A 21184-nucleotide genomic window follows, 5' to 3' on the forward strand; every position below is an offset into this window, starting at 1 on the left:
CAGCTAGAAGAGCTTGACATAGTGAAAAAAGAGCAGAGATCACGTTTCACGCAGTTTTACTAGTAGTATGTAGGGATATAATGGTAATATATTTAGAGCATTTAATGTGTATGTGATTTAACGTCTAGCCCTTTTAGATTAATGAAACATGGAAAGGATGAAATCTTCTTTCTTCCATGGCTTCCTAAGTAGCAATGATTCAATTCAAATGAATGCCTTATCTGTGTTAATTTCATCCTTGTGTGTTTGGCACTTCTTAAATATTTCCCCCTGCCTCATTGCTCACTGAGACCAATTTCAGAGAGAGCATTGTTTACCTGGGGTTAATGCAGGTGATTCCCCTGAAAGTCAGAGCCATGTTTGGTTCTGACTGACAGAACTTATAGTTTTCAAAACATCATACTGAGTGTACATTTTTACTTGGCGAGAGAAGGCTCACAGAAAAAAAGACTCGTTTAGGTATTGAAGGTTTGGGGGTTTTGTTTTTGGGTTTTTTTTGTGTTTGTTTTTTATTTTTAAAATTATTATTTATTAGTGAGTTCTACCAGTTATTAAATGGTCAAGATTTTTAAATAAAAAAAAGAAAATCACATTATCTTCTGGTCCTTCTGAACTTTTTTTGTGTATACATACATAAGCTAGCCTAACATGCTTCTTGCTGATCCTGACATTTGCTTTAGGAGTGTAGTAAAAATGAGTGGGGAGACTCTCAGGGCTTTTTAGCAGGTCAGATTCAAATCAGAAAAGATTGTAACATCTGGTATACCGCGACTGATAATAAATCAAATTGTTCCAATTCATCTTAAACTTCATTTTACTTTTCAGTTATGTGGAAGAGACTTAGGGTAGCATATGTCCTTGCCTTTCTGCCTGTAGCTGGTTTGTAATTATATCATGGTAATGGCAAGTAAAGCAAAGTGTAGCAGACAGGAGGAAAAAATCAAACCAAATAACTGTGAATAAACACATTTGCTTTGATTATTTCAAAGAGAAAAAAAATTCAGCATTTGTATTGGGGAAACTGGTCTATTAAGAGAACAGTCACAAGAAAACTTTATAGCTATAAATACAGATGTATTGGTAGTAGTAATGCATCTTAGAGACTTCTTATGGATACTCAACTGTGCTGATGATGAGGAAAATAATAAATAAACATTTTTGATGTGTATGTGAAAGCTGCAAAGAATTTGCATTCTTATATTAAAAAAACAGTTCTAACAATATTTCTTGTCTTTTTCCTGCATAGGTAGCTATTTCCCTATTTCTCTGGTGAAGGCTGTTCAGCAGTGGTGACTTCTTCCAGTTGACCACTCCACACATTGTTATCTCTGGACTGCCAGCTGACACCCTGCCGGAGGCTACAGCTACCGAGACAACTGGAATTGTGCCTGCTCTCATCAAGGTTTTTTCTTTCACGGGAGAAAAAAAAAAATGAAGTTGGGCAAAGTGGAGTTGTGCCATTTCCTGCAGCTACTAGCTCTTTTCCTGTGTCTTTCTGGCATCAATCAAGCAGAGCTCTCCAGGTCCAGGTCAAAGCCCTACTTTCAATCAGGGAGGACGAGAACCAAGCGCAGCTGGGTGTGGAATCAGTTCTTTGTGCTGGAGGAATACATGGGTACAGACCCACTCTATGTAGGAAAGGTAGGGGATTTAAACAAACTTTGGAGGGTGCAGATGCTTGCCTGTTTATATGCATGTTTACATGGTGCAACCTGAAAATTTTAATTCTTTTAGCATGATTGTCCCATCAGCCGGGACGCGCCAAAGTTTCATAGTTTTAAAAAGAAAAATGTTTAGCACTTCGAAACAGGAACACGTTACGTTCTTGATTCCTCTTACAATTTTCTTTAAGAGCTCTACATATTAGGTATACTTCTTTAAAGTACAATACGGTAATGAAAGTGTTTTACCACCACTGATGCAATTAAAATATTTTCTTACTAATATTAGATGTATATTTTACATAGGAATAGAGAAATATAATGGTGAATATTCTTTTGTAAGACCTAACAGTCCCAGAAAACAGTTTCTGTGTTGTTTGCTCCCTGAAGATCAGCACTACTGAAGGCAAGAGAGAAAGAATCAGGCGTCTGGGGGTGTGACAAGTGAAAAGGAGGGCATGTCTGTATTGCTGTGTTGCGTTGACGTTGCCTGGCTGTCACATTGGTACCTTGGGGGCCTCGTTGCCCTCCATGCACAGCACAGCCCTGTGCTTTACCTCGGCCCTGATGGGCACCAGGCCAGTTCAGAACAAGCCCGTACATCAGGGTATCCCAAATGACTCATTCCGAGCACCCGTTGCTGCACGTGGAACGTGCTGAGCACAGCTGTGAATTCCAGCCCGAGCTCATTCACTGCCTTGTGCTGGTGGGTAGTACACTTCCTTCAGCAATTATGAAGGAAAAAAAAAACCAAACCTTCTTGTGTTTCTGTGTAACATTTATGTGTAATCATCTTATTGAGAGAAAATCCTATTTTTCTATGCTGTATCAGAATCAATAAATAGAGTTTCTTATTAAAATACAGCAAATGCATAGAAAACAAGGGAGTGACAGCTTTTGGCAAAATGGCATGCTTACAGACAAAAAGATGAAGCAGACTGAAATCCACTGCTTCAAATATACGAGTGCAGTGAATTTCAGGTTACTTAATTCATCCTACTGAGACAAAAACCTTGATGTTTGTGTTAACACAGTTAAGTGCTTAGAATTTAATCATGCCAACTGAATAATCGACTTAAATGGAGAACTGCTGTCATGATTACAGCAATTGTTGTGTTTAGGTGCTTTTCTGAACCAGGGCTGGTATTTTGTACAATTGAGACTTTAAGAAAAATGTGCTAAACCCAGAAATGTTATCTCTTACTACGGCAGTCCTAAAAGTTTTTGTGAAGTTTTAGGTTATGTAGCAGTTTCCATTCTGATGCCGTGCAGCTGCAAAATTGTTCTCAGGTTGGAGCTTCTGTTGTGCCTTTAGAAAATGTTATATTTGTCATTCTTCCTCACTGGTAAAAATGGAAGTGTGGTTTACAAATTAGAATTTCTCTCCTAGAAAAGAAGTGTTTTAAATACTCAGCTGAAGGCTGCTTTTGATCTGTAGCAGTTCTCATATTCATTCGATTGCTATATTATGGCCAAAAATGCTGTGGTAGCGCTAGAGTAGATGTTATTTGCATGTATGTGGTTATTTTTAGCTTCAGAGTCTGCTCTTTCCTGTCCTTTACAGGAATCCTAGCATTCATAAGCAATATCTTCTGAAAGGCAAACCTTTTTTTTTTTTTCCCCTGAAACAACAGTCTGTGTCCAGCCTGCTTTTGTATCAGCACTATGAATTGTTGGCTCAGGAACTCACATTTGTATAAGCAATTCATTTTGTAGGAGAAGCAGATAAAAATTTGCACTTGCAAAAGGAAGCCCATCTTCCTGAAAATAGAGCCCTTGCTGAGCATCTTAAAAGATAAGACGTGCCCAATTCCTAACCTTCTCACCGGAGAGGCTTTTTACCATGGGGCTCCTGAGGTGCAGTCGTGACTGAAGAAGCCACATTCCCACTCAGGGGAGCAAAGAGGTGAAGTGATTTTTTTTTTTCCTGCTGTATGTTAACATAATATGCGTAGCACCATGCTGAAGTGAGCAGCAGTTGCTTTCCTTCTCCTCATCTCCCCTTAAAAATATTGCTGGTTTTGTTTCAAATCCTTTGCAGGCAGGTAGGGACTGAGAAGACCAAGACTTGCATAGGAAGGTTGGGTTTTGTTTTTTTTTTTTTGTCTATTTTTGCTTTATTTATTTATTTATTTCCCCTTGGTGAGGAAGCTGTGGCAAAGAGCTGGCATAACTCACTCTCATCAAGTGAAGTGGAAGCAGCAACCAGACTCTGCCTTGTATTCTGCAGAGTCCTTTGCTCCTGGGGAGGTCAGTCCTGCTCCGCCTTATGTTGAGGATGCTTTGCAAGGTGCCAGTGAAACTGCACATCCAGCAACGAGGAAACTTCCTCCAGATTTTAAGGGCTGTGAGATAAAAATACTTCGGAAACAGAGTGGCAAGTGGAGCTGCAATAGTGATTTTTTTTCTCCCCTCTGCTGTTCAGTTTTACAAAGCCTAGGCAATTCCATTTGGAAGGCAGCATTTGGAGAGTATTAGGATTACATGGCACATCATTTAAAAGTCATGAAATAGCAGTGTAAATTCCATGTTCAGCATTAGCTCTGTCCTCCTGGGTGTGTGCATTTTGACACTTCAATTACATGATCAGGGAGGGTAAAATCCTGGTCATTTTAAATAGTGTGTAGAAATCCAATTCACCTCATTTAGATGAGTTTTTCGCTTTAAGTTTTCAGTGTTTTTGTTTAATGAGACTTCAGATCCATACCTGAGGTATATAGAATCCTTCCTTCTTGCAGCCTTGAAATCCATTTATTGGCAGAAGGTTTTTTATTTTTTATTTTTTAAAAGTATATTTATTGTCCTTAAGGCAGCGAGGACCTGTTTCTTGTGTCACTCTGGAGAAATCTCTGGAGGAGTTCCATTAGTTTTACACTAATAGGAGTTAGAGGTGACTGAGGTTTTTTTGCCTTTTTTTTTTTTTTTTTTACAATGCAGGTCTTCTCCATAATATGAATTTTAATCATCTTGGATTCAATCCTGAGTAATCCTGAGTGCCTCTTGGGAGGTGCTTAGCATGTAATCACATTGTGGACTGAACCATATACAATTTTTTCCTGTCCGTCAGCACAGCATATGTATTGTTCACTAAAGGGAAAATGTTTACTATTGCTTGGTAACATGTTTTGTGAAATGCCTTACTCTGTGTTTTCCATATAAATGACTTCAATGGAATCTGTTTGTGCATAAAAATAATAGTACAGAGCTGTTTTAAATTATTCAACACATGGATGCCTAAAATTAGGAAAAAGTATATACTATTGCACTGAATATTTGAAAAGCTGTTTAGAGTCATGTAACTAGAGTCTATATTGGTACACATAAGCAAAAAGGGGTGTGTTTAGGTAGAACTTTAAAATTGTGGGGTTTTTTTTGTTGTTTTTATGTAACTGACAGACATCTAGGGTTTGGTTTTGGTTGTGGTGGTTTTTTGTTGCTGCTATTGTTGGGGTTTTTTGTTTGTTTTCTCTTGTTTTTGGTTTTATTTTGCCAGTGTTCTGCTGTGTTAGTCTCCTCAAAAGTATCACAATGACATTGTCTTAGCCAGTAATCCTTCATTTTTCTTATAAAAGAAATTTAAAAAAAAAATCAAAAGAAACTCACAAATAAAGCAGAAGTAGTGGAAAAAAACCCCTTTGAACTCTATTTGAAATGTTGTTTGATAGCTGACTTCACTGTTTTCTTTTGGATCCAAATCAAAGCTCCTTTTCCAATTGCATTGTCTTTAAATTTAGGTATAATTGAAGACGGGGACAGTTTCAAGCTCTATCAAGGCTCACTAGTACTTCTCAAAAATTGTGCTTAGAACTTGTAAAGTGCCCTGCATGTTATTGTTATTTATAATATATGGTTAAGGAAAGCGTAAGTTCTAACCTGCATTTTCTACCTGGTAAAATGAAGAAAAAGGGTTAGAGGAATGGACTAAGGACATGGAGTTAGTCAGGGGTCGCAGTTATAGCCTTCCAGTTCCCTTGCCTCTTTGTTTTTCTTAACTATTTTAAGACTAACAGGCCTGTTGGATTCAATTTTCAAACATGGACCAAAGTGCATCCAAGTGAATATTTGCATTATTATTTTCTGATGCAGTACAGAATGAGTGAAGCATACAAAAAAAAATGCAGTGGACTCTAAACGTTTTCTAGAAAATTGTTGCATTTAAAAGAATTTGCAGGTTTGTGCCAAGGCAAGGAGGGAAAGGGCTTTTCAAGCAGAAAAATAACAAGAATTTTACATTATTGTCAGCATAGAGAGTGGAGTGTTTTTTCCAGCCTCATCATTTTGGAGGGCAGGAGGCTGGACGCGGGGTGGGGGGATACTATTTCCCTGTATTTGTTGTTTTGCTTTTCAAAGGTCGTGGTGAAAGTGTTGATAGGGTGATAGATCTATTCACACGTGCTTTTTATCTGTGGTGTGACCTCATATCAAGCCATACAGATGTAGTCAGAAGTAGGACACTCTTTTTCTAGATCATGCGTGGCCTGACACTTTCAGATGCAGCTGATGACTTCTTGACTGGCTTTGATAAGAAGTGTCTTTGTTAAAATACTTCTGGGTGGTGAGTACTGTGGAAGCACTGGCCACTTAGTCAAAGTGAGACTGATACCCAGGAATATGAGCTGCTGAGAAACTGAGAGATGTTCATCTGTGAGTGAAAGAGCTGAGAATCTCTGAACAGAAATTAGCCAAAATTGCCTTTCATCTCTCTAGAAACTACTACAGCAGTTTTACTGATGATTTGTAAATGGAGAGGGAATAGGGTGAAAATATGAACACTAAATGTAAGTAAAAGAGTCTAGACTGCCCCATTTGCAGATAATGGAGCAGAAGGTGGGTCAGGTGTGATTCCTGGAGGGACCTGTCCCTTCTGCAGCCTCTGGAGGCAACAAATGGGGACCTGTGCTCTCTGCCCAGCCCCAGCCTGGGCTCTTGCTCCTCCAAGTGTCTTGCATGAGATAAATGTTCATGTGTGCTCTGCAGTTAAGCTCCTGGCTGAGGGTAGCTGTAGCTCTGCACAGAATTTTCTCTTTTCTTATTTCTGCCACACACACCCCCCAAGTACTTTTGGGGAAAAAAAATATCCAAACCAAATTTTCTTCATCTGTCTTTGCGGACACTGTATAAAATAAAGGTGGCATAACGAGTCAGGGAAACTTACCCTTTGTTATATTTTTGCTCCTTTTCTCTTTATGTGATCTTTGTGTTTAGCATAATCTGTGAAGCACTGTTGTTTAATACACTCCCAAAGGGCCATTTCTGAAAGTGAAATAACAAATCTACTGCATTTCTGATATTTATCCATCGCAGGAACTCTTTGTTTTTCTGTCCTGTGAAAATTGATGGCAGTTGTCTTTTTAAATAAAATGGAAGATGCTATTCCTGTTAATGTTTTTCTACCACAAGTGCTGAAAATGAAACTTAAGAACAGACAAAATAGTTAAGTCCTACTAACCTTCTTTGTGGACTGCACAGGTCTCGGTGAAAGGATGCTTCAAATGTACAGCAGTGGTGATATCAATGTGCCATCTCAGCTTATACTTCGCAGTGACTGGTGGCACACGCTTGTCTTCACTGGATAGTCACTGTGGGCTTTGTGTTTTTCCATGCTTTACTTTATTTGGATTACCCTTAATAACTGAGAGCTGAGTGACAATCTGAATGTTTTCTACTTAACATGCAGGGATAAAGTGTCTCTGGGGAGAACAGTGAGATTAAGGCACACAGGAAGAATTATCCAAAGGGATAACCTAAAATCTACTGTTTTTTCCTGGTTGATTTCATTAGCCTGCAGAGCTGCAGTGTAATTTCCCCTTTCCTTTTTTATAGGAAGTAGTCTTCTCACATAGCTGAACAGATACAAAAATGGGTTTTATGCTGGGGATTTAGAGTGATGACAATATCACATACTCAAGCACTAAAAGACAATTTGTATGTAATTTCATTATTAGAAGCGATAATAGATTTGAGAGACTTATGGTTGGATGCTGAACCAGAACATGCAGCTTTTTGATCTTTTACTATCATATAGAACATTGATCCTTCACGTGTGGCATTACAGAAGAGGAAGGTTAGTGAAGGTGATCACAACATCTGTAAATTAAGTAGCCCTCATTGCAGCTTTTTATTCAATGGCACAGCTATGCTATTTATATAATCCTGTAATGCTAGTTCTGTATTTCAGTAATAGGCTCTACCTGCAGTGCTCTGCTCTGGATTTATGTTGGGTATTATTTAAAACTATATTTTTTGGGTCTTCTAAAAATAGAAAAGGAGTAGGAAAGGATAATTTTGCAATGATATGTAGATGCAAGTTTCCTGTGTGCGTGGTTGGTTATCAGAAAATGCCTTCTTTTTGTGAGAGCGTGAGATTTACAATTGATGTTGGTCAAGTTCATGCTGCTTCAGTTGCCTTTTTTACCATATTCTAATGTTCCTTCTCCTTTTCATATGCTGAGTCTTTTTTTATAGTCCTCAAGTTCATACTGTTTGCTGTCACTTTATCTCATTTTATCTCCATCCTCTAGTCTCACATTTGTGTATTAATGATGTTGCAAATCCAGTGCAGTAAAACTAGGGCTACCAAGAACTATATTTGCATTATCCTAAGGAAGCCCAGTCAGAAACCAGATTGTCACTGTGCAGGGCACAGTGCAAGCAGACATAAGCCCTGCCCCGAGGCAGTGATCTTGGGAAACAGAGGCAATAGGGAGTTAACAATCAGCAAGAGAGTCTAGAGAAATATGGAGATGTTAGTCAACATCCCCAAAATAGCTTGAGAAAAATAGCTCATTATTGTTCTTTGCTGTGAAGCCAGAATATTATTTGTTCTAAAAATGAGAATCTTGCAACATTTTTAAACATTATGAATAGATAACAGTGAGTTCTTTCCTGCATTTATTTTTCATCTTTCATGGATTATGTTAGTTGAAATTCATAAGTGTAGAGGCTACTTCTTTCAGACCAGTAAAGAAAAAGGATATTTTTCTGTTGCTTTCAAAAGATCAAACTGCATATGCTTTAAAATTTTTACATCTTGTACCCTGCTATTGCAGTAGCTTTTTCACATATGTGTAGGTCTACAAACCTATTGGGCATTCATTCCATGTATTTAATATTTTCCATGTGTCACAGTCTAAAAGTGCTGCCAGGACTATTACCACCTTGTTATGATTCTTCTGCTGAATTTCTTCTTTGCCCCACGCTATTGCTGGGGGTGCACATTGTTTTGTTGTTTCATTGTTCTTTTTTTTTTTTTAATATCACACTGCAATTTTCAAGTTCTTTGTCTTTTTACACATCTTTTTTTTACTGCTAACTTTAGCAGTCAAGGGCAGTATCTGAGACAATGCATTCAGAGATCCTGAAAAAAACAAGAAATAGTTCCTTCATAAGTTGGCTTTTATGTAAATATACTAGTGATAAGTGCTGGAAAATCTCTGTGATATAATCTTCTTCTCCTAGCATTATACTTTTCCCTGGAAGAAGTGGCTGAGCTAAGTGCTAATAGTGGAACTGCTGAGAGAAAAAGGAAGTTATTTTGCTAGGTTTCTCACTTCCTTCAGAATAACAATAGCTACCTTATGCTATCAGCATCTTCTCTGTCACTTTTTCACTGGAAGAGGGACTGTTGCGTAGATTAGAAATGAATAGCACTTAGGAAAAGCAGTGGAGTTTATGCTGTTAAGAGAACTCTAATTCTGTTTGAATTGTCCACACTGTGGTCATGGTATGAATACCAGCCTACACAACAAAATTTGAGGAGGTCATAATGCTTAATCTCTCATGGCTTCAGGGCTGTAAGCTGGTTAAAAATAAGAAGGTTTTGTTTACACAGTATAAAAATATGTTGTCGACACCTAACTATAGATTGCTTTACCTCAGCCTATAAACAGGAATCACCTTAACTTTCTGGGGCTAAGTGTAAAGTTTGCTAGTGAAAACATTGTATTGACAACAGAAGAACACATCGTGAAAAGGTGGTGATAAACAACATCGACATATATGCTCATAAAATTATAGAATATATTTAGGATTAATTCTTTCGGATGTTTTTGACTTAGCTACAGAGTTGCCGCCGTTAGTCATTCCTTCCCTATTCAAGTATGTGCTGGTGCTACAGCCCTGTCATTTGAAAAAGAATATTGTTACTTACGTGCATATAGGATGTGTGCTATGGTTGTAATAGCCTATAAATCATAGACTATGTAGTAAAAATAAACACTATTTTATCTTTCAGATAAATAGGAATATCAAGAAAAATAAAGCTCTTCTGCATATAATAGTCCGTGTGCAATTACTCATGTACCAGAAAGTACAAAATATGCCTTACAGGCTCAGTGCCAGGATCTCTTTTTTCAGAATGCTCCCTTGGGAGAAGGTAGTTTTAAACATTCAAGAAGGCAGAAGTTTTTAGTATGTGCTGCTTATTAGGTTATGCTATTCATAGACTAACTGAAGATTTAATCCAGGGATCAGTTTATTGACTGTAGTAGACCACGTGAGAATATTAATTTCAGAATACAACCATTTGGCCATTTTAAAATTGAATTTTTAATTAATGTTTTGTTCTAGAAGTTAGTAAAAGAGGAATATTGAGGAAAATTGAGAACTGATTGACAACAGGTAGCAACATATTCCACATTTCAACAGTGAAAAAATGGTGCCTTCCTTTTATATAGTCGCATAGTATTCTTACAGCACTGAAAACCAGTTTTATGGTGTTTCATATGGGTGACTAGGGTAAATGTTGAGAACAGCTGTAGAAGGTCTGACATAATGTTTGACCCATGGCACAGTGGATTCTTTGGCACTCTCTGAGTTGAGTGGAAAGAAATACATTTAATGTCACTTTCCAGGTGATATATGGAGATTCTGCTGCATGAATTCCACAAAATAGTATCATGGTCATACCATCCCATTTAGTTTTCCTGTTTCTGTAAATCATGAGAAATTACCTTGAGGACTATAGAGACATGCAATTTTTTTGCTGTGGAGAGTGTGAGAAGAATTAAGCTCATGAAGTTATTTTTCATTTGAAATGCTTCCAACATCTGGTGCTTGGATACATGTGTAAGGATGATAAGCTGCTTAAACATTTCATACTGATGTACCAAGTTGTAACCCTGCTGACTAGGCAGTCAAGCAATTCATTTTCCTTACAAGGTAGGCAGGTGCTGTTTAGGCAAAGTTTAGTTTGTTATTCTGCAACAAAAAATAGTTTTCAGGCACAGTTGGGAAAAGCAGATGGTCATTTCTTAAATTTCCATATCATGTTATAAATGAAGTGCCATAAATTAGCAAAATACTTAACTTGTCTTTCTTCTAAAATTTACACAGATTATATGGGCTGAGTAGGCATTTGGGAAAGGACTTGGCATGTTTTTATAGAACCATAGAATCATTGGAAAAGATCTTAGAGTACCTGTCTACTACTAAACCATGTCCCCAAGCACCTCATCTACCTGCCTTTTAAACACCTCCAGGGCTGGTAACTCAACCACCTCCCTGGACAGCCCGTTCCAGTGCTTGATAACCCTTTCTGCAAAGATATTTTTTTCTAACGTCCAATCTAAACTTCCCCTGATGCAGCTTGAGGCCATTCCATCTTGTCCTATCACCTGCCACTTGGGAGAAAAGATCAACAGCCACCTCTAGTGGTCCAGGGGGTTTCTGTGTCCTAAATGCAGGGATGTGAAAGAAACATTATGTTTCTTCTATAACTTACAGGGCCGTAACGCTGCATAGGGTTTCTATTAAAAACTGTGAAATAATTCCTCTTGCTCCTGGATGTTCAAAATATTCATGCATATGTAGACATGCATATGTCCTCCTCACCCATCTTCCCCTTTACCACTGAACTGTTGTTTAACTAAGTAATGCATATTAGGCTGAACATTAGGAAAAAATTTTTCATGGAAAGGGTCATTGGGCACTGTCAGAGGCTGCCCAGGGAGGGGGTTGAGTCCCCTTCCCTGGAGGGGTTTAAGGCACGGGTGGACGAGGTGCTGAGGGACATGGGTTAGTGATTGATGGGAATGGTTGGACTCGATGATCCGGTGGGTCTCTTCCAACCTGGTGATTCTATGATTCTATGATATTGTGTGCTTTTAGAGGTTTTCCTTGTTAGTCACTACTGCAGCACATCACTGCAGTTCTGTGTTCGTCTTTACTGCTCTTCTGTTCATTCCCTCTGTTTTTTAATATCTTCCTGACAATAAAAAGCCCTGAACAAAAGCACTCTCTTATACCATCAGCTAAACGGGAAGTTAGTCAAGTGAAACTGTTATTTCCTGTCTCATTGTATGATCCAAATTGCACAATTCATATTTGTTTCCTTTCACGCTCATGTCTGCTACTATTCTGAGGATCTTAAAGCCTTATTTTTCTGTTTTATTCTTTCTGCTGAGTCAAGTGTATTCCTGAGTGCGTATCAATCCCCCTTCAAAAATTTGGAAAGAATGGAAATAGTAGGTATTTAAAGAGTTGTTTTGATTTATCAGTTTGACTGATAAACAGAATGAATCCATGTCAAATGAGGTTTTATGGAGAAAAACATCAGGAATTGCAGTGATAGCAATGATGGAGCTCATACATAGGTATGTGCCTGTCTGTATATGTGCAGGAAACAATGGAGGTACCTTACATTGAGGAATAATTCTCGCTTTTGCTAACACATTTATTCAATTCAGATTTATCTTAAGAGTAGAAGACAATGTAAAGGTTCTAGTCTTTACCATTATTTTAGTACAGGAAAATAGAGACTTAAAAAGTTTAAGAGAAGAAAAAGCATCCCAAAGAGTAAGTGTGAGAATGTGAGGACCACGATGAAGCAATGTGTTGTGTTGTCTCACACTGGAGCCTGATGTGAAGCTGAAAAGAACATACTAAAGCAATCGATGAAAGGATGAATTTAGATTAAGGTAGAACAATGATATTTATAGGTCTTGATTCTCTTTGCTAAGGATGCTATGTGCATGTATATGGAGTGTATGTTATTTTAAGTTCTATCAATCCGCCACACAGGGATCTAGAAGGAAGACCTTGTGGGTACCGACGCTGACTGACTTATGTTCACAGAGGTGGGAAAGGAGGGCAGCTAGCCAGAGATCCAGTAACACCCAGGACTATGAGTTGTGCAGGGGACTAGATCTATTAACTAGCAGATAGTGTTAAAAGGGACAAAAAGGTAAGCAAAGTTCATGTGTGATGGAAAGAGGAAGATGCTATGTACAGCAAGTTAATCTGTCATACAAGACAGCAGCAAAACCAACTATCATGAAGAAAAAAATAGAAGAAAATTGATTTAATGTTTCTTTTGGGGAACAGGGAAGCAAAGGATAGAAAAGGAAAGATGTAAATAATTCTTATTAAATATTACTGTAGAGGGCTAGAGAATTTAGAATTGGATCAGAAATCCCTGAAACATGAGCAAGGTGGCATGAAACAATACAGGACAAGAAAGAAAAGCTTTTCATCTGTATAGATTCCAAGAATTACTGTGTCAAGATAGGCTGTGGATAAGCAAAAAAGCAACATGCAGATCTGAATGAATCTAAGCAAGTCTGAGCTGTCGGCAGATGGATGTACGGATGGATATAAGGATGTGAATATGTGCAGCTGCCAGGGCAGCAACTGGCCCGTGTCCAGACTGTTTCCAAATTAAGAGAAAAGGGGTTTGATTGAAAGGATTAATGTTCTGGTCCAACATTAAGGAAGGCAGCCCGCACTTTTGGAGTTAAGGAGGTGAAATAACAGCACTTATGGGGTTTCTAGGTCTTTCAGAATCTTAGTAGACACCTTTCCTAAGACTGGTATTCTTACATTCATCATTTCATGCAACTGTATTTCCTTCAATTTATTTGCAGGCTACATGACAGGTTTTTGTGGTTTTTTTTTTGCAGATTAATTTCAATATCCCATCAATATTAGATTTTTATCTATACTATCACATTATCACTTTAAACAATTTCCCTTCATGTGTTATTTCAGTAAATAGAACTAGGTAGAGGATGACGGTCGTTTCTCCTAGCCTGATGGCAAAATCATCTTTCCAGGATGTTTTGGGTTTGGTTTTTTTTGCCAGTTTTACTTCTAGTAGCACAAAATGAAATCCATGGCTGCTTTTCATGTTGGAGTGTTCAGGCTGAGGGCCCAGATTCTTCGTCTTGCTTCCGAAATATTCACCAAGCGGGCAGTAAGGCTATGAAGAAGACAGAGAGATTAAGATGTCTACCTAGATGACAGATCCTTCAGTTAAGTTTAGACATACAAGGATCTTTGTCTGCAGACTACACTAAAAATTCGAGGTATTTCCCTTTGCTTCTGAAATAATTTTGTCTTCTGTGTATTATATACAGTGGCCCACATTCCTGTTCTGACCATTTAATTTATACTTTGTACTATACCTAAGGTGCAAAGACCAATTTGGAACACAGTTTTGGACCAGCAAGATGAGCTAACAGGTTGTGGATCAGATTCAGTTCTCTGGAAAATTACATTACAAGGTAATTAGCAAGATACAGGGGAAACATGCTGCAGCTTAACCATCAAGGTCAGGAGAGTTAAGTTTATTACAGTGAGCAAAGTGATCAGCAGTTATTGCAGATTTTCTTGGAGTCAAACTCTTGCACCTTTAAATAACCTTTACTGACAACAACTTTGACAGAACTAATAAGGGCTCAGAAGCGCCAGTGTAGAAAGTAAAAGAGTGAAACCAGATCTGTTTCCATAATTACTCGGATCTGTTGGAAGTATAAATGCAAGTAACAATGAACATTACATTTATTGCTTTCCTAATCTGTTCTCAAAAGCGAAGTGCACTTCTGGTCTTGTTGGTGGCAACAGAAGTGATGCAATAAAATAGATTTTTCTTAAACGCTAAAGTTTGGTAGACGATAACATTATTTTTTGAGTGAAGTTTTGGAAGGTAAAGTTAGTTATTCTGTTCTTCATATGCCTGAAGTTGCATGTCTCATTAAACAATAGGCAAAGGTCAATAGACTCTTCCTGATGTTTTGCTGTAAGGTTGGGCTTAAGGAAAACATTCAATACTGACAATTTTTTTTTTTTTAATTTTTTTTTTTTTACCTCAGATGAAGGCTTAAATGCCTTCAGGGTGGAGCTTGGGACTGTTAGAGGAAGCAGCAGGTTACCGCATGAAAAGGCAGCTCAGGGCCACAAGTCTTCACATTCGCTTAGAAACCAAGGGTGTCTTCACTAAATGCAAGACAATGGTCTAATTTGTGTCTTATTGTTTACAGAATGGCAGAAAAATTGGTCTTAAAAGTGGCTGTATAAAATTATACTTCGTTACTCAGTAGGTGAATTCTAAGTGGGTCACACCTGCCTGTTCTGGTGATAATTTTATTTCTACTTATTATTGCTATTAGTCCTGCTGAGCTAACACGGCTGAGAGACAGCAAACTGCATTCTGTTCTTTCTTGAGTGTCATCCACGGACGTGTTTGCTATGTTCCACTGACTTACACCTGCACAACTCAGTTGTGACATATGGGGCCTTACATTTTCACAATGAGAACAGAATCTGGAGATAGCAGGGGTTTTACTTACTTATTTATGTAACCATAACTTGTTTCCTGGTAAGAAAGAACTCGCCTCTACAAGAATCAGTCAAGATTGCAATACAAGCAGCTTATATATGACTTGTTCCCTGATTCTATTTGAAATGCAAGTCACAGAAAGGCATTGCTAGTTTTGTACTACCACTTTTCAGCATGCAGCATATTAATAGAAAGCTTTTTTACTGTCTTAACGCCTTTTTATGACCAAATTGGTTTACTTGGTTAATCCAGTTTGTTCTTTGCCAGTTAGCATTGAATTCACTAGATTTGCTATTGAACAGCCACTCTCCTTCCACTTTTGCTGCTATTTCTGTATGTATGAACAAAACAACATAGCTCTGTTACTGAACTGGCATGCTTTCTCGTTGATAAAAACGGGAGAATTTAAAAGTGAATTCTGTTTCATCTATTATCTTATATAGCCGTTGTTTTTTTGCCTTCTAGTCTTTCCCCCGTTTTAAAAGTAGCTTCAGATTAGACTGGACAGTATTCCTCATCCTGTGCTGTCGTGAGCATCGACCACAAGTATTTGATCCCTTTTGTTAACAACATGCTTTAGAGTTTCTCATGTATTCTTTATTGCAAACAAATTTAGAAAAATAAAAAAGTGCCAGACAAAAGCCAGCTCTTTCTGCCTTCTCATAAATTTTATTCAGCAAATGTGAATTGAGATTAATGGAGAAAACAAAAGAGGAAGAAGTAATAAAAGGGATGTACGTAGGAAAAAATAAGCTAGTACTAACCAACCACAAACTCCCAGAAGAGCAGAGAAACTGTGGGAACATCAGGAGGACAAAGAATTCACTAGTTCAGAATTTGAAGAGTAGAATAAGGCTAAAGAAGCACAGTGACATCTGGAGATTTTTTTGTTCACTCTACAAAGTTTGATCTTTAATGATATTTGAAGTTTCTGCATCCTTGATCTTCATTAGTTTGTCTGATCTGCTTGTGGCTTTTCTTTGCAAATGTTTTTATTTATTTGTGTAATTTTCGCAAGCTAGATTTCATCTATTCATAAGTAACATAACTTTTTACTTAACTCGTATTGCATTTAAATTACAATTTGCATATTTTAAAGGCTAAATGTAAAAAAAAAATAACATTACTAAGAGATCTCTGTTTCATGGGCAGAAACAGTTACTGTTTGGCAACTATTTACTGAATTTAAAATAAGATTTCCCTTCTGAAAGATACAAATTTTTTGGCAGCATCTATATATGAATAAGGCTTAGAATTTCATGAATGGATGATAATTAATTATTTGTTTTCCCTTAAAAATATAGCAGCAGTTATTCAATGGATGGAAAATGCTCTCCCCCTCCAGTGCGCAGAACCCTGCTGATTTACGCCAAGCCATATATAGCTTCCCTAAGGGAGGATATTTAGCACAGTTTGTTATGTGATCGTTTTAATGGACCACACAGAAGGTGGAAGACAAAAGTGAAAATGCTTTGAGTATAAAATTCTGAGCATTACAATTGGTGACAGAAGGCCAATCGATGAGACAGTAATCCTATAAAAATACAGAAAGATCAGATTGCTTGTCGAATTAGAATTGCTTTAATATGAATGCATGTAAGGGGATAGCAAAGGAGCTGGAAACTTTCCATCTGCTTTGTATACAAAGTGATTAGATTGTGATCACTTAGTCCAAGAGGATAGAAATGATGCACAGTTCTGCCAGGATGAGACATGCAAATTGGATCAATTAAGCTTTGAGAGTGCTCAGACAATCTGGTAGAGGAGTTTACATGCTGTGTCAAGTGAAACTTAGCAAAGATCAGTCTTGAATGCTGGGGGCAAGTATTACAGTGATTTAAACTCTAATCTCAAAGAGTAATTCATTGTTTTCAGATTCGGTTATAAAACCGATAAGATACTATAATAAAACAATCAGCTACTATAATGAAAAGTTCCCTTTACGAGTTGCTTGATGGAATGCACAAGAAGTATGATACACAAATTAGTGTCAGTCATCTGAGCTGAAACATTTCAGGTTTTTCGATGAGAAGAAATTCAGATGGCTGGTGTTTTTTGCAATTACTGGAATACACAGTACCAACAACTCCTGTACGTTCAAGTTGACCACGATGTTTCAGAAGCAGGGAATGTTCTCATAAGGAACTCTTTGTGTGCTCATATTTTTATTGAATCAGAACTCTCTCAGAAGGGGTATAACGTGAAAATGATCATTAGATAAGAGCGCTGTAATTTCATCAGGGACCATCTAAGAATTTGAATTCTGTACCTTATGCAATGTCTTTTATAGCAGCAAAAGGATATGTCGTTTCAATTAATCAGAGGGGTCTTTATGTAAATCGAAAGTTCTCAGTATGTGTGAAGTACTGGAACCTTCAGAAATGAGTTTCTGAAGGAAGACTTTGAACATTTGCAGTGGAATCCAGATGGCTTTCAGAATTAGAAACAGGTCTGCTCAATTTGAATTTTAATGTAGATTCAGAAGGCATATATGATCAACATGAATACCTGCCGTTTCAGCATTTTCTTATAATTTCTTAATCAATGGCACATAAATTGATTGTATTGCCAGCATTTAATGGCAATGAGTAAGAAACACAGCAAGAATGTGTTCTGGTGAAAACACAAAGAACAGCTGAAAACATTCCCAAGTGGCAGGGGACAGGACAAGAGGGAATGGCCTCAAGCTCCGCCAGGGGAGGTTTAGGCTGGACATTAGGAAAAAATTTTTCACAGAAAGGGTCATTGGGCACTGGAACAGGCTGCCCAGGGAGGGGGTTGAGTCCCCTTCCCTGGAGGTGTTTAAGTCATGGGTGGATGAGGTGCTAAGGGGCATGGGTTAGTGATTGATGGGAATGGTTGGACTCGATGATATGGTGGGTCTCTTCCAACCTGGTTATTCTGTGATTCTATGATCCTGGGTTGACATCAGCGTTGTACACGGCAAAAACTTTTGAAAAACAGTGAGTGAATTTAAATTTTAATCCATAAATATGTTCTTTCATAATTCAAAATGTCATAATTTCATTTAAAGAAACAAGATGTAATGACTGCATAAGAATTTGATGAGATTGTCTGTTTTAAACATTCATCATACTCACCAAAACAGAAAAAGGCACCAGGAGAGCACTCCCATTACATAGAGCTGTTAAAATCCTTCTAAGCTGGAAGGCTTTATAATTAACCTAGTATTGTTCATGTTAAGGCAGTTCGGGATGGTTTTGAAATACTAATGCATTATCCTCCCCTCAAATGTTTTCTAAAAACCAGCACAAAACAGAGGCAATAAAAGCATTTCTTTCCCAGCCCTTAACCTCATGGAGTAAAAATGCCTATCAAAATATGAATGTCTTGTTATATGTGAAAGCCCTGGCAGAACTGCAAATTTGAATGGTTAAAAGAAAAGTTAAGTAGAAATCAGACCTTTAAAAGTATTTATTCACAAAGGATCACTTTAAATTATCTGAGCAGTTTAAGTAGACTTTCAAATGTCCGTATTTACTATGCATACCCTAGTTCAGCTTATTCTGAATACTGAACAGCTACACTGTGAATTTATGTAATGGAATCACTTAAGCTTTGAGTTCTGCTTCTTAACAATTAGTCTCTGTGATGCATATTGCTGTTCATTAAAGTGCCCTTCCTTTGCACAGGGATTAAGGCTCTATTTCAGAAAGGTGCTTAGGCATATGCTTAGTACCAACTTTTATGAGCGTTAAGCAAGTCATGATATGCTGCACATGCATAAAGATGATTTCCTAGCTTAGAGGATTCTAAAATAGCAATTTAATTTGATATAGCACAGGGTTAAATTATTGTATTCTTTAAGTATATTTTGAGCAGTGGACTGTTAATTATCTAGCCAGTATATATGGATGAATGGATTTTAGAAACCCTGTTGGGTAAAAATGTTATAAACCATCTTGGGTGAGACACATTAGAGTAGAAGAAATAAGGAAAAAAACAAAGTCCTATAATGTACTGAAAAAAAACAACAACTTATTTGTCATTCAGTATTTTACCTTTACTGAACTGCAATGTTAGCCATCGGTCATAGTAGTTAATAGAAATCACTACAGAAATGTTAGGTTGTTTAATCAAGCCAGACTGAAAAAGAGATTTGAAATGAAAAGTAAACGGGCTGACAACAGTGACTTGTGTTTTAAGATAAGAAGTTAATCAAGAGGATTCCTCAGCTCTTCTTAAGTGAGCTCATTTTAGGACATGAGACAAGTGTCTACAGGAGAGTATCTAATAGTGCACTTTATTTGATCATGTGTTGGTTTTTCATGTTATATTATACTAGCAATGAAACTGTAATGCTTTGCTATAGATTTTCATTGCTGCCCTTTTTGTGTGAAATAATTTACTCATATTGAAATGTTATGATAAAATTTTCATTCAGAATTCTCTGGTTTTACTTTATTTTCTTGACCTGTTGTCAGCTCTGAGCAGTCACGACTTTCTCCCCAACATACCTTCCCAGGGACTAATTTTATGTGGAATGGCAGTTGTGTCAAATTCTTAATTTTGCACTTTAAATCTAGGAGTAGTCCCATCAGTCTTAGTGAGAATATTCGTCAGATTAGATTTGTAGAAATGCTTTCAGAAATATCTGGGTGGTGTAAAATATTTCTAATGTATAACCACCACAATCATATGAAGAATTGTCAATTTCAAGTTGTCTATAAATGTTGCAGGGAAGTCAGCACTAAGTATTGCATTTATCCAGACAAATAAAAATTTATAGAGATCATAGGAATTTAATTTTTAAGAGGCAAAACACAATAACAGATGCTGATGCCCTGACATGTATGTTATCAATTATGTATATTAAAAATGAAGTTTCATATGTTTTTTTAAACAACTCCTTAACTGCTTTCAGAGAATTATAGGTTAGTGTGGCTGTGGACCCAGTTAATTACATTTTTTCTGTATTGTAAATGTTTCATCATTAAAATGATCAGATCGTGCTGTCTTCTGTAGTCCAGTACTTTATAAGCTTCTACAGACACAATTAGTCACAGTAATTACTTTAACTGCTTTACAGTTACATATTTTACCATTGCCCTCTAATCTGTCAGGGTTTCAGCACTTCTCACTAACACACAAGGTTAGATTACAAGTGGATTTTTAGTAGCATTAAACTTCCAAGAGCAAATGAAATTTGAGGGCTTGATACAACATAAACCCACACCAAAAACAACAGAAAAAAGCTCTACACCCTCCGGGCATCTATTCCTTGGTACTAATGTTCTTTGGAAGCAGGTTCCTATGAGAGAAATCGTTATCAGCCAAGCAACGCTGCAAGCTATTTTGGATAGTTGAAGCAGAAACAGGATAATCACTCTAAACTATATAGATCGGTAGTTTGACAAAGAAGGGACATTATGGGAGGTATAATTTCCAGTCTAAAATAAAGATATTCAGTAGAAGTATATATCTCAGAAAATACTTTAATACCAAATGAGTTTTTGTTTGTAAATGTGGTATTATTGATATGATAGACAAACAAGAAGTGTGTATGACTATTTTTCCAGTTCAGTGCCATTACAGATAATTCTTTAGATTGCAGAGTTACTTATGAAAAAATAGACTCTCTAATATGCTCTCGTTTTCTGTGGTTGAAATTCCAGGCCTGAATTATCATGGCTAAGTAGAAAAAGCAATATAGGAGAAACAACTTTCCAATCAGTACATTTGTGTTTTCTTTCCTTTTTTCTGTTTTCGAAAAAAAGTACAAGCATTCATTTTGCAGTATTGCAGGTGTATTCTGCTGTTGCCTTTCTTGTTTCCTCTCCCCTATTTCCCTCTTCCCTGTGCCATAAGGCAAAATGCATTCGTGCATTCTCTGATGATTAAAAAAAGACTTAAAAATCATAAATAATTGATAAAAGGTTTAACGTATTTTTGACAATGTACAGTGGCATAAGAACAGAAATTATTCATATCACTTTTTATATTTATT

The 21184-nt window shown here is 37.1% G+C and overlaps 1 protein-coding gene across 1 annotated transcript in view; it reads left to right on the plus strand.

The window, feature by feature from the left end:
• Positions 1 to 1250: 1250 nt before the first annotated feature.
• The window catches only part of LOC138718732 (cadherin-7), a 72941-nt gene continuing 53007 nt past the window's right edge, over positions 1251 to 21184 (plus strand). The window contains exon 1 of the mRNA XM_069853257.1: positions 1251 to 1641. Within this exon, the coding sequence (XP_069709358.1) occupies positions 1432 to 1641 (210 nt within the window). The 5' untranslated portion in view covers positions 1251 to 1431. The remainder of the gene's footprint in view (positions 1642 to 21184) is intronic.

The sequence above is a fragment of the Phaenicophaeus curvirostris genome, chromosome 3 (genome assembly GCF_032191515.1).
Source record: "Phaenicophaeus curvirostris isolate KB17595 chromosome 3, BPBGC_Pcur_1.0, whole genome shotgun sequence".
Classification (NCBI taxonomy): domain Eukaryota; kingdom Metazoa; phylum Chordata; class Aves; order Cuculiformes; family Cuculidae; genus Phaenicophaeus; species Phaenicophaeus curvirostris.